At 53.8% G+C, this 12,247-nt stretch overlaps 1 protein-coding gene across 15 annotated transcripts in view; it reads right to left on the bottom strand.

Moving 5' to 3' along the window:
- Positions 1-2,113: 2,113 nt before the first annotated feature.
- Positions 2,114-12,247, bottom strand: part of ATP11A (ATPase phospholipid transporting 11A) — a 154,791-nt gene continuing 144,657 nt past the window's right edge. For 6 of the 15 annotated variants that reach the window (XM_070579297.1, XM_070579300.1, XM_070579304.1 and 3 more), the window contains 2 exons: positions 11,588-11,753; positions 2,114-6,261 (listed from right to left, as the gene is read on the bottom strand). In XM_070579297.1, the coding sequence (XP_070435398.1) occupies positions 6,013-6,261; positions 11,588-11,753 (415 nt within the window). In that variant the 3' untranslated portion in view covers positions 2,114-6,012. Of the gene's footprint in view, positions 6,262-7,346; positions 7,458-9,779; positions 9,866-11,587; positions 11,754-12,247 lie in introns of all 15 variants that reach the window. The other 9 variants (XM_070579302.1, XM_070579305.1, XM_070579306.1 and 6 more) reach the window with 5 other exon arrangements.

The raw sequence follows: 12,247 nt of genomic DNA, 5'->3' as shown, positions 1-12,247 counted from the left end.
CTAAGTCTTTAAAAAATTCTAGAGGTATTAAAACTGAGATTCTTAAGAGGACATGTTTCTTCTTCATGATCTCAAAAGTCTTCCCTCTCTTTGAATCTTGTAAGAATCAAGCGAACAGGAGCATTGATGGGTGAATTTTTTCAAACTATGATTTTGTGTAACTATTTTAAAGGATAATATATACTCATAATAATACATCCAGGAACCCATATTTCTCATTAAATTAGGACAGCGCCCGTCAGCAGGCCCCTTGGGTGCAAGGCCTGGCTGTTCTGTGGCTTCCCCAGGGTGTCGGGACTTCTCCCGGCAGCGACGGAAGGCTGAGAGACGGGCCTGGATAATGGGCTGTGGCGCCAGCTGTGAATTTCTCTGGGCACCGAGCAGTAAGCGTACACTCAAGATCCGCTGGCTGTGACCACGACAGCTGTCCGCTAATCGTGGGATCGGTGTCTTCAGTGCTACGAGATCTGATGCCGGGTTTCTCAGATTGGGCCTGTCAGGTTGATTAGGACTAATAAAGGTAACTCAACGATGAATTAGAAATTAGCTATCTAATTAAATGTTCCTGAACTATTCCAATAACTCCCAAATAATAAAAACATACAAAGGTAAGCATTTTCCCCAGGGGAGTTAATAGGATTATAACACGTTCGTGGTATCCCCTTAGTGCAAGAAAGGAACCGAGAAATTACGCGTTTCCGAGATTTTTCCTTGAGAGGAGGCTCACCTGTGTGTGGGTGTGGAGGCAGCTGGGACATGATGAAGTGGAACAAACGGTGCGTTCACATGGACACAGGTGGGTGGTGCTGGGAGCTGACACCTGCTGAGCCTCAAGCCAGGGAGCGATCGCTCGCTTCACGGAGGGCAGCGTGCCCGTCCCAGCTGCTCAGCTATCGTGACCACATGTTCAGGTCACCTGGGGCAGGTGTGGACACTGGATACCACCACCACACCAGGAACACTGGGACCCTGGATTCACGGTCCATTTCCCTCCTGTGGCGGCTGCAGCATTGTGTGTTGGCTCCTGGGGTTCGGTCTGTGACAGTCACCCACTCAGCACCTGCTACTCAGTGCTGGCTGCGTGCTTGCTTTGTGGTGTTCCAGGACCAGGAAGAAAGTCCCAAATTTAACACTGCAGTGACACCTGAGGCCTGACCCCATCCCCACCAGAGGTGGAGAGGCCCCTGTGGTGTCGATGCCCGAGCTGAGCATGGTCAGTCCTAGAGGGGACAGTGCTGACCCCGAAAAGTGATCCAGGGATCTTCAACTTGCCTCCATCCTTGTCACCCCAATCGAGTCAGAATCCCAAGAACTGGGACCTGGCATCAGGTTTTGTGGGGTTTTTTTAGGTTAGAGTTTTCAGACAAGACCAGGAGCTGGAGAGGAGGCAGTGGCCGGCGGGTGGGGAGGCAGATGGCCACCAGAGGGGGAGGTGTGGGCTTGGGGGTGCGGAGCAGCAGGCCCCCAGGAGCCAGGCGGGGCGCACAGAACTCGCTCCCTCTCCATCTTACCGGGGTTGGGTGTGACCAGCAGAGCCCAGGAGGCCCATGCAGGGCTTGGGGGCCTGGATTTGGACAAGAGGCGGGAGAGAAGAAGCTGGAGGAATCGCAATGGACGGCGGATGCTGGGTCCCTGAAACGTGGCTGCAGGCTGGGGTCTCGGGCAGGACAGTCAGAGGAACTGGGGGTGGGATGGACAGACGGTGAGGGACCCAAGGCTGAGTCTCCTCTGTGTTGGCCCTCACCCCACACCTGCGGCCTCGGGGTGCAGGGGCCTGGAGCCAGCAGGGCGAGAGGGGGGCAGAGCCTCCCCACCCACGACTCTCAGGGAAGCTGTTCCCACTGCACGTTCTCCACTTTATCCCAAACAGAAACGCAGCGTGGGAGCGTTTTACTCTCTCCCTTCCGTGAGCACAAATGTCAGTCCAACTTCTATGATTTTTTTACTTATAAAGAAACTAAACCAGACATTTTTTCTTCTTTATTGCAAGCAGATTCAAATCCCCTGCTTAGATAATCTGCAGAAAAGTCCAATATAACTAATATTGAGTCATTTACCTACAGAAATAAAAGTTAAAAAACGCATACAAAATAAACTTTACAGAAACGTAAGATTTGGTTTAACTCACAATTTAATATTTCAAAGCAGGTTAATGAATTATTATCAATTAAACATTGTTTAGAGGCTGATTTATGATCTTAAATTCACCTATGATATTCAATAATTTAAAAAATAAACTCCAGTATTTATGATGACAATGACTATAGATACCGTCATGTTAAACACACTTTTGAAGATTCTGCTTCATCACATCACATAATGAATGGACATTTTAAACGGCAATGCAGACACGTTATACTTCTAGGTCAGAGATAATATACGTGTATTAAAATTCTGTATATTTCGATAAGGTAAAAAATAAAGCTATATAAACTGATCTTTAAATTTTTTTCTGCAAAAGTAGAATCACACTTTAATAATACTTCCAATGCATCTTCATTAAAGCTTTGTTTATATACAATATCAGAATGATTCTTATCCCCAATTCACCTACTCGCTAGCTTAAAATAAAAAAAAAGAATGCAATTGCCAACTCACATTTTTCCTGTTTTTAAAGTTACGGATGGGAACCTTCCAAAGAAATGTGGAACGCAAGAAACTGCATACCAAGCTGTTATATTGAGTTGTCAAATAAATCATATTAATTTTGAGATAAAGTAGAAGTGGTTACATGAGGTTATTTCTAGTCAGTGCAAAACAGATGAACCTAGGGGTTTTAAAGAAAAAGGCCGGAAAACTCCCTTTAGGCTGCACTGGACATTTGGCTGACGCCCAACAAGTTGAGAATAGTTATAACAGCATACATGACATGTTTCAGTAAAGCTGCAGAATCTCTCCAGGCCAGCCTGTGGGTCTCTGACCCGGTCCCTGCAGAAGCTGCTCCTCTGGGAACTCCCGAGCGCAGGCCTCCACCCCCAGGGGCTCGCAGGGATACGCCCTCCTGGGTGTCAGTCTGTGTTCACCCTGTCGAGTCAAATGCCCAGGAATGGGTTGTCTGAGTTCTAACAGGAGTTGCCAAGAGAAGGACGGCTTCTTCCAGCTGCCGGGCAGAGGGCCCGCCCGATCCTGGATGCATTCGGAGGCCAGCTGCTGCTTTCGGCCACCTGTCCTGAGGGTGGAGCTGCGGGAGGTGTCAGTCGGGGGCTGGGCCTCCTGAAAAGCAGGTGCTCAGGCCAGGGCACCGCAGCCTGGCTCACTCAGCAGCCCCAACGCAAACCTGGGGCTGCCTGCAAAGTCTCCCGAGTACCACCAGGGCGCGTGCCATGCAGGGCCAAGGGCCCCATCTTGCGGGACGTTCCTCCAAGTGTCCCCTGAGAGAGGAGGCAGGGTGCTTGGGGCCCAGGGAACGTGCATGTGCGCACGCTGTGCGTGGCTGTGCGTGTGAGCTGGCACACATGCCCGCATGTGGTTGTGAGTGGCCACGGGGCTGAAAGCAGGAGAACGGGACGTGGCTGGGACCCCTGGTGCTTCACGGATGCCCTGCGGCTGTGGGCACGGAGGAGGGGCAGGAACCAAATGTTCGGACCGGGGTGGGGAGTTACGAGTCAATTCGTCACCACCTGCGTCACAAATAAGATTCTCAAAGCTAAGAAAAACGCTTAAAGTTGACGTTCTTTGCTTTAAGTTTAGTTAAATAAATACTAACTACTGTGAGGTGAAAGGTCGCATTAGGTCACACCTGAAACGTCATTTCAGGGGGTTCTTTGTCCCTCGTTTTATTTTCTATCTCACGCCCCGTGTTTATTTCAAATTATCAAGCACAGTCACTTAATTTCCCGAACAGTTTTTTTAGAAGACATTCTGGAGCGTGGAAGGGTTTAGTGACTTTCACAATGGACTGAATTCTCAGAGGTAAATGGTAACCGTCTCTAAACAGGTGGGAAGAGGACACTGAACCACCAAGCAAGAAGCTTCTATTTTAAGGCCAAAGGATGGAAATCAAAAACAAAACAAAAAGCAGACGAAATAGCAACGATCGGTGAAGAATATGCATAGCAAATTACCATGCCGTAAATACGCCTTTTGACTAATCACTGCCCCAGAAACACCAAGCGAACAGGCGCAGAGAATAAAATCAAATCTGAAAGTTCACATTCATCAGATATTGAGACATTCAGCCAAAACTCTCACCAGAATTTAAATATAAAGTGGCCAAAATTTCATCAACGTAAAAAATAAAAGCTTTAAAAACATACTTTAAAAATCAGATATGGTATGTTAACAAATAAACGAATAAAAGAGATATAAACAGCTATGAAAATACTTCAGTGCAAAGGCAATTTTAAGATTTCTAAAAAAATACATTACAAAGAATTTGTTAACTAAAGACACAGAGAACCCGCCCCGATGGGGATCACGTTTATACCCAGAGTAGCTTCTTAAAAACGGCTGTAAAAACGCACGTGCTGCTGTTTGCAGGGATGGCCAAGGGCGGCCACCACACAGAACATGGGACGTGAGTGACAGGAGGACAGGCGGGGATGGGCGGGCGGGAGAGGAGGACCCTCGGGACGGACACGGCTCCCTCCGGGTCTCCGTCTGACTCAGCCAGGCCTTCCTTCCCCTGGTCTTTGGTTTGGTGTTTATGCTTCACCCTAATTTATCCCAGCTACTCCGTGCTCACGGTTCCTACTGTCAATTCATCCCCTAGTTCAAACCAACATTTTACAGGGGAAACATTATATGATCAAATTGTGGAACCTGAACTTCCCAAATACCAGCACGAAGACGTGTGAAGCAGCCACGGTGCGCGCTCACGGCGCCCCAGAGGAGCAGGCCTGTGCCTGCTTCTCCGCTAGCTTCCGGGCGACGCTCTTCCAGAAAGGCATCGGCTGTAACGTGAATCTCAAACTGAAATGTCTTCTTGAAGGACCGTTAAGGCTACGTCAGAGAGGTGGCTTCCACAGAAACACCGGCACAGAGAGGGGACAGGAGCTCAGGACACAGCAGCCGCACACTGGTGTACCCACGCCGGGAAGAGTGGCCAAGCGGAGACCAACAGGAACCTCAGCACGAGGCGGCCGGGGCCGCAAGCACGGCCGACGCTACTGCTCACGGAACCTCAGCCCAGCTCCTCCCAGACCCACGTGGGCCTGAGAGAGATTCTGGAAGATGAGCACCGCCGCTGGAGGCCGCCTCTCAAGGAGGACCCCGAAAGGGAGTGACCGTCACAGCAGACGTCTGCCCTGGCACCCTCAGCCCCTGCCCCAAACCCGTGCAGTCACCACTTGCTCACAGCAGGGAGCTCATCCTTGGAGGCGGGGTCAGAGCCCGTCCCGGGAAGGCTTCCATGGACAGACTGACCGCTCCACAGGTGGGAACCTGCCTCCCTCCACCGACACGGTGGGGACAGGAAGGGAGGCCTGGGAACACTCGGCAACACCCCAGCACACACAGGCGACACCTCGGCAGGGACAGGACTCCAGTCAGACCCCAGCGCGGGGCTCGGCCAGGCTCTGCGCAGGGCTCTGGACAGAAGAAGCGGTGCGGTCTGTGACACGAGCGGGATGTGGACACATGAGGGCCAGCGTCTGGTCCGGCCAGTGCCAGCAGCAGCGTCGGAGGAGAGAGGGACGCAGAGGCAGGGCCCGTTTGTCCCACGAAGGGCGGGTCGCATCTGTGCTTCAAACGACGGTGGGTGCTGTGACCGCCTGCAGACGTCCTTCTTGGGTGACGGCCGTAGCGGGAGACGATAGAGCGTGGACACAAGACCCCAACACGGGCACAGAGGACCGCTGTGCACTCAGACAGACGTCCCAGGCCTGCACCGTCCTTTCTCCCCGCCCAGCTAAATGCCCGCAGGAAAACGTGCGAGGCCACCAGCCCTGCCAGAACCACTACTTGGCGTGGTCCTACTGCCAGCCCATGCTGCCATAGGTCCCCTCACCCCTCCTCCCTCCCTGGGGGCAGGGGACAGCACTCATGTGCACAACGCACGCACGCGTGTGGTTCTTAAAGGCTTGAACTGGTGAGAGTCCATCGGCCAGCCCCCTCGGGCCACGGCAGCTGGGTCCCCGGCTGGGACGGCGATGGCATTGGAGAGAGCAGCCATGGGGGGGGAACTGAGCACTCCCTGCTCTCCCAGCACGTCAGTGTCACCAGATTGGAGTAGGAGCCCGGCCAGTGGCCGAGGGGCTGAGCTCTGCAGAGAGGCAAGGGGGTGAGTTCTGGGAGGTGGTCCTGACGCCACACGCACATGTTCTGTCAGAGAACAGAAAACACAGTCAGTCCCGGGATTCTCCCTGAGACTCCCCCTAGACTGACTGATGCCCCACGGCCACTGCTGCCCTGGGAACTCCAGACTCAGCGCCCAGGGCTTGGACTCCCGTTCTAGGACACCGCTCAGCTGGCACCCACCCCTTCTGAACCACGACACGGGCGTGTCGACCGTGTTCTGGCTGCGAACGTCTCCCATTCTGGGTATCGAGGGAGCAACGTTCCATTGTCGGGGTAAATATGCAAGCTTCCACCCCAGAGGCCCTAGGGACTGAGCTCACGTCCTTTAACCTAACAGTGCTAGACCACCCCCGAGACCAGGGACACATCGTCCTGACGGCCAGTGCATGGTTATCTCTATGCACAGACGAACGCCGTCTGTGCACTTCTCATTAACAGTCCACAGAGGCCGGGGATACGGGCTGCACAGAGCTCACGTGAACAGGTGCGGGGGACGGGAGGAAGCCGGACGGAGAAATCTCGCTAAAGGAACAGCCGTGCCTGAGCACGCCTGCTTCTCGAGAGGTCAGAGGGCCCTGGACAGCGGGTCCCGCTCAGGCTGCGCTGTGGATGCGGCCGCGTCTCCTCGCCATGTCCACATTTTGGCTGATGGACAGCAATGGATCCACACCAGGCACCTGCCCGGCCCAAGCTCGATGCCAATCAGGCAACATTCTACTTTCTATTTCCAAATACGGTCTTTCCTGACGGGCCTTTCAGGTGAAGCTGTTTCCACCACCAACGACGAGGAAGGAGCTTTTACTGCACAGCAAACGCCGCGCGAGCGAGAGCACGACTGTGTGTGCAACACTCGCCCCGGCACACGGAAATGTGGCAGGACATGCGCACACGGACGTGTGGGTGTGCATGTGTGCAATACATAACCATATGCAGTCCAGTCACGCTCAGGCAGGCCACTTACCTGGGGCAGAAATATCTGTGTAAAAACATTTCTTTTTTGTCACCATGAACCTTTGTTATCAAAATGGCACAGCACAGCAAAACTTTGGAGGAAAAACAGACAGCCCGATGGGCTCACAGCACACCGGGGGGCCGCCTGCGGCACGGACCCGTTACCTATCCTGGGGCTAATCCCGCCTCGGCCGCGGCAAGAAGTCCCTCAGGAGTGGCCTGGCGGCGCTCGGAGCGGCGTCCACCGATGCTGTGAGTTTCTCGCTCTTCTGCAAGGCGAGGAGAAACACTGAGAGGCTGCTGCCTGGACCCCTGAGCACGGCTCCTGGCCCCAGCAAAGCCAGCCGCACAGCTGACACGGGCCAGCGCCCACCCGCGAGTGCAACCGGCCTGGCCCTGGCCCTCAGAGTGGGGAGCCTGTGCACGACTTGGGAATGGGGCCGGCAGGCTCTCAGGGCGGCTCCCTCCCAGGCTCCCGGAAAGAGTTGGCCCCAGGGCAGGGGGAGGGCAAGACCGGCGGGCAGGAGAGCGGGGCCCAGTGCGGCACTGTGGAGCCTCAGCATGGGCTGCAGCTGGAAGGGCCGCCTGATGGGGCTGTTCCCATGAGCACAGGAAGCGCTTCCAGAACCCTGAGGCTAAAATCCTGCCCCCCCTCACCTGCAAGCTTCCTGAGAGGCAATGAGCAGACAGCTGTGCTCCCCCAGAGCACCAAGGCCCCCAGGAGCAACTGTGCACCTGCCATCCCTGTGCCTTTGACCCTGTCCCTATGCACCTGCCCGTCCCTGTCCTTCTGGCTCCGTCCCTCTCTGTGCACCTGCTATCCCCGTGCCTCTTTCCCTCTGTCCCTGTGTGCCTGCTCATCTTTGTCCTGTCCCTCTCTGTGCCTGCCCGTCCCTGTCCTTCTGTCTCTCTCTCTGTGTGCCTGCCCGTCCTTGTCCCTCGGCCCCGTCTCCAGTCAAGTAGAAGTGTCCTGGCCTGAGCCTGGAACCCTGAAGGTTCGGGTGTCAGTGCTGCAGGCAACATGGCCAGCGTCTGAGCACTAAGATTTTCTAGTCAAGCTGCACTAGTTTCTCAGTAACAAGGAGAAGGGAACTTTAAGAGTTGTGAATTGCAGAACGTCGTCTGGCGAGGAAGAGGATGAACTAACCTAGTGATGGGGTTGTTGCCTTTGCAGGACAGAATCACATATAATTAAGTTATATGTAAAAATAAACATAGATAGGTACAGATAAATCTATAAATACATATATATATAAGCTGTATATATGTGCACATATACACACACGTATATGTATGAAACCTGGTGTCTGTGATGTTTTTCTTTTTCATAGACCAGATTGAAAGAAAAAACCATCCATTTGAAGTACAATACATTCCACATAAGGACGAGTCAAATGTTTGTTCCTCCAAAGTTTTGCAAAGTCCGCGTGGTTTTACAGCAACAAGAGTGCCCCCCCGTGCGTGCCAGGAGCGTGCTGGCTGCAGGGACCTGTGTGAAGGTGTGGGTGTGGCAATACCTGTGGGGTCACACCCTGTGGCCACGGACACCACACGGCGCTCAGGGACGCCCTGCTCCCAGCAGCCTGAGTCTCGCTTCTGCAGAGGTTCAGAAGCAAGGCAACTCTTAATAACCCGCATCCATAGTTACGTCTTTATTTTTAGCCCAGAGTTGCAGGATTTAATCAATTTCATAAGCACCTCCTGTGACTTACTGAAGTGTTCCTGATAATTTCATCCGAAATATTTTCAAGTATGTAAACAGTGAGATGAAATTACGTACTTTATTCTAACAAACTCTGATGGCACCAGATTAGAAAAACCTTGATTGCCAATAATTACTTGAACTTAAAAAATGTACCATCCTGTCAGTTAAAAAACGGTGTTTAAAATGTATAGAAGACGAACTGTTAGTAAAAGAAAAAACGCCTTTTTCTTGCTTTCGGCATTTTCCTATTAAGCAAGCTGCGCTGGTAAAACAGAAATGGCCACTACAGCTATTTACAGCAAAGTAGGCTTTTCTGACAACAAGCAGCTTTAAAAAAAAGTTAAAAGGGAATTTGGTAAAACATCTGACCCTAAACACGCCCCTCCCTGCTCCGTCCAGTTTGAGGGGCAGCCCTGGTCTGGCCTTTTCTGCAAAGCTCTGTGGCCTCCCTGTCCTTGTCTGCAGAAGGGGCGTGAGAGGCCGGTGCAAGGCCTCCCGTCTACCCGCCGCGGGCTGTGGAGAGAAGGCGGCACGGAGGAGGCCGCGGGGCTGAGCAAGAGCCACACCCACGCCTTCGCGTGTGGGACCCCCTGCACACCAGCAGGAGCCTAGTGGCCACGGCTGCACATACTCTGCAGCATCTGATGAAGATGGGCCGTGCTGGGCCTGGGACCGGATACTTCCAATGGACGCCGGAAGACAAACCCGGTTCAGGGCACTGAGAGAAGACACACGTGCATCTCAGGATGCAAGCTACCAACGTTTCCCGGAGCAGCGGTCGTGAGAACCGACAGGAGATGTAAACACCGGAGCCCTCGGAAATAAGTCAGCCCTCGGCTGTCCTGAGCCTAAATCCCAAACATGCAAAAAGACAGAGACGCATCACCTTGTCCGTCAGAAATTCAGACTGCTGGAAGTCTGAGAGAGCATAAAGATGGTGGACTGCTCGACAGAAAGGCACTGGTTCCTAGTCTGCCAGTCCAGGGTGGAGGGGCCATGCACGTCAGAGAAGGTGGCAGTGTTATTAGCAAAGAGCCGAGGACAAGGCACGAGGAAGGGAAGAGAGAAAGAAAAGGCGGTGAGTCTGGTTAAATGCCAACAACGCCTAGACCTCAGCGCTGTCCCTGTCGCGCTCAGTCCCCGGCAGGGCGGGCAGGACCACGGGCTGGACCTAACGTCTCCTCCCTCCCAGCAGGCCCCGCCAGGGAGAGCTCCTTCTGCACTCTCACGCCCTGGGTGCCTGCACTTCACCTCGGCTGCATGTCTCCCCCCGTCACAGGTGGCGGGTTTAAAGGCGATGACTTCAGATGGTCGGCAGTGAAATCGTGTGTGTGCTCTTTCACTAACCCGTGTGAGTTTCTGTCAGCACTGACTTGGCAAATGTGGGGACACAAAGGAGGGAGTCATTAGGATCTGGGGGCGCTGGGTTTGATTTTCTTAATGAGCATGTGAGTTCTCGCCAACCCACATACTGTTCAATGGCTGGGGCCGGTGGAGGTAGGGTGAAGGCTGTCCCCACGCCCACCCCACTCCAGGGGAGGGCTGCCTGTTCCATCCCCAACTCGGCTAAGGGCACTTGGGGACCAGACCAGGGGGCCATCTGGGTCCTCCCGAGTGGCTCAGCTGGTCCCAGGACTTATAAGTGTTGTCTTCTGTCTGAATCGTCCTTCCACCGCTCCACCCCCCCAGGCACCACCCTCTGTGCTCTACAGGCTGGCTGCGGCTTCCGCCCTCTCACCAGGCTCCCCCCTGGCTCCTCACTGCGGCTCTGCACCTCCATGGGCAAGTCTCAGGGCAGAGGGGTGAGGGGACAGGCGTGCCCTCCCTGAGGTCATGGGGGCCAGGGGATGGGGGCGTGCCCTCCCTGAGGTCATGGGGGCCAGGGGATGGGGGCGTGCCCTCCCTGAGGTCAGGGGAGCAAGGGGACGGGGGTGTGCCCTCCCTGAGGTCATGGGGGCCAGAGGACGGGGGCGTGCCCTCCCTGAGGTCTCCGGGGCGTGGGGGACGGGGGCGTGCCCTCCCAGAGGTCATGGGGGCCAGGGGACGGGGCTGTGCCCTCCCGAGGTCTCCGGGGCTTGGGGACGAGGGCGTGCCCTCCCAGAGGTCATGGGGGCCAGGGAACGGGGGTGTGCCCTCCCTGAGTTCAGGGGAGTGAGGGGATGGGAGCGTGCCTCCCCGAGAACCCTGGGAGGGCCAGAGTGGTTTCAGGAAGCTCCGAGTGACATCTCCTGGTATCCTACGCCAGGGTGAGAGCTTTGCATGTGTCACTTCTTTCCTGAATCCAGAATTCAGCTTGTCGGTCTCAGTTTGGGAGTGTGGAATATAAGCAGCCTCCCAGTTACCAGCATTTCCTCATATAAATGCTAAAGTTTAGAGCCAAATTCATCATCCCTAAAAATAATGCAATTTTACCTTCAAAGTAAGGATTACTTTAAAAAGCTTTTTTACATTCACACAAAATAAAGTGTCTTTTGTACTGGCTTAATCTTTCTTAATCTTTGTCTTCTTTCAGCCGACCAGCTGTTTAGGTCTAACATCACTTGTCTTGACTTCACCTTCGTTACTGTTTAAAACCACGTATTGTCGTGGGATTTGCTAGAATGCCTGGACTGGTCATATTTCCACACCCAGGCCCTCCGGGCTACCCTTCGTAACGATGACGTCCCACTCGCAACCCTGGGAGCGGCCGGGTACCTGGACCCTCTCGGTGGCGCTGGGCCACAGCTGCCGGCAAAGGACCTTCTTGAGAACGTCGGGGAGGAGGCTGACGGTGATGAGCAGGACGATGGCCAGCCAGGCAGGGCCGCTGGACAGCATCTGTATGAACACGTAGTACATCCTTTGATAATTGAGGAACGGCCTGGAGCGTCGAGAGAGAGAAGAAAACCAAGACAACAGCAGGTCAGAAGCCCTCAGAGCGCTGACACCCTGGTCTCTGCTTTCTCAGCGTGCAGGACGCGCATGCTGGGTCTGGCAGTTTCTGCTTTTGTCACCGACAGTCACTGGGCAAGCCATTCAGCTCCCTACTTCGAATTAATCATATAAACACCAGCATGCAGTGCTTCCCCATAAGGCTGGGGTGCTGTGAACAGGAAAGAGGACATGATTCCATGCAGTCACCCCAAAGGAAAGAAGCCCTGACGTTCACTTTCAGAACAGTACGAAAGACGTAAAAAGATTAAAAGAGGTGACATTTTTGTATCTCAGAATCACGACCTGATGAATGGCTATTGACAGGGAGCAGAGGCACGTGGGTTCTGATCAGCCGATCTAGTGAACTGCCTAAAGCTTATGCCACAAAACATGTAAAACTGTTCTATAAAAATACAGAGCATGAAATGACTTCCCTGCCGG

This window comes from Equus przewalskii, chromosome 16, assembly GCF_037783145.1.
Source record: "Equus przewalskii isolate Varuska chromosome 16, EquPr2, whole genome shotgun sequence".
NCBI classification, from domain to species: Eukaryota; Metazoa; Chordata; class Mammalia; order Perissodactyla; family Equidae; genus Equus; species Equus przewalskii.
This window is presented reverse-complemented; position numbering and strand designations above follow the sequence as displayed.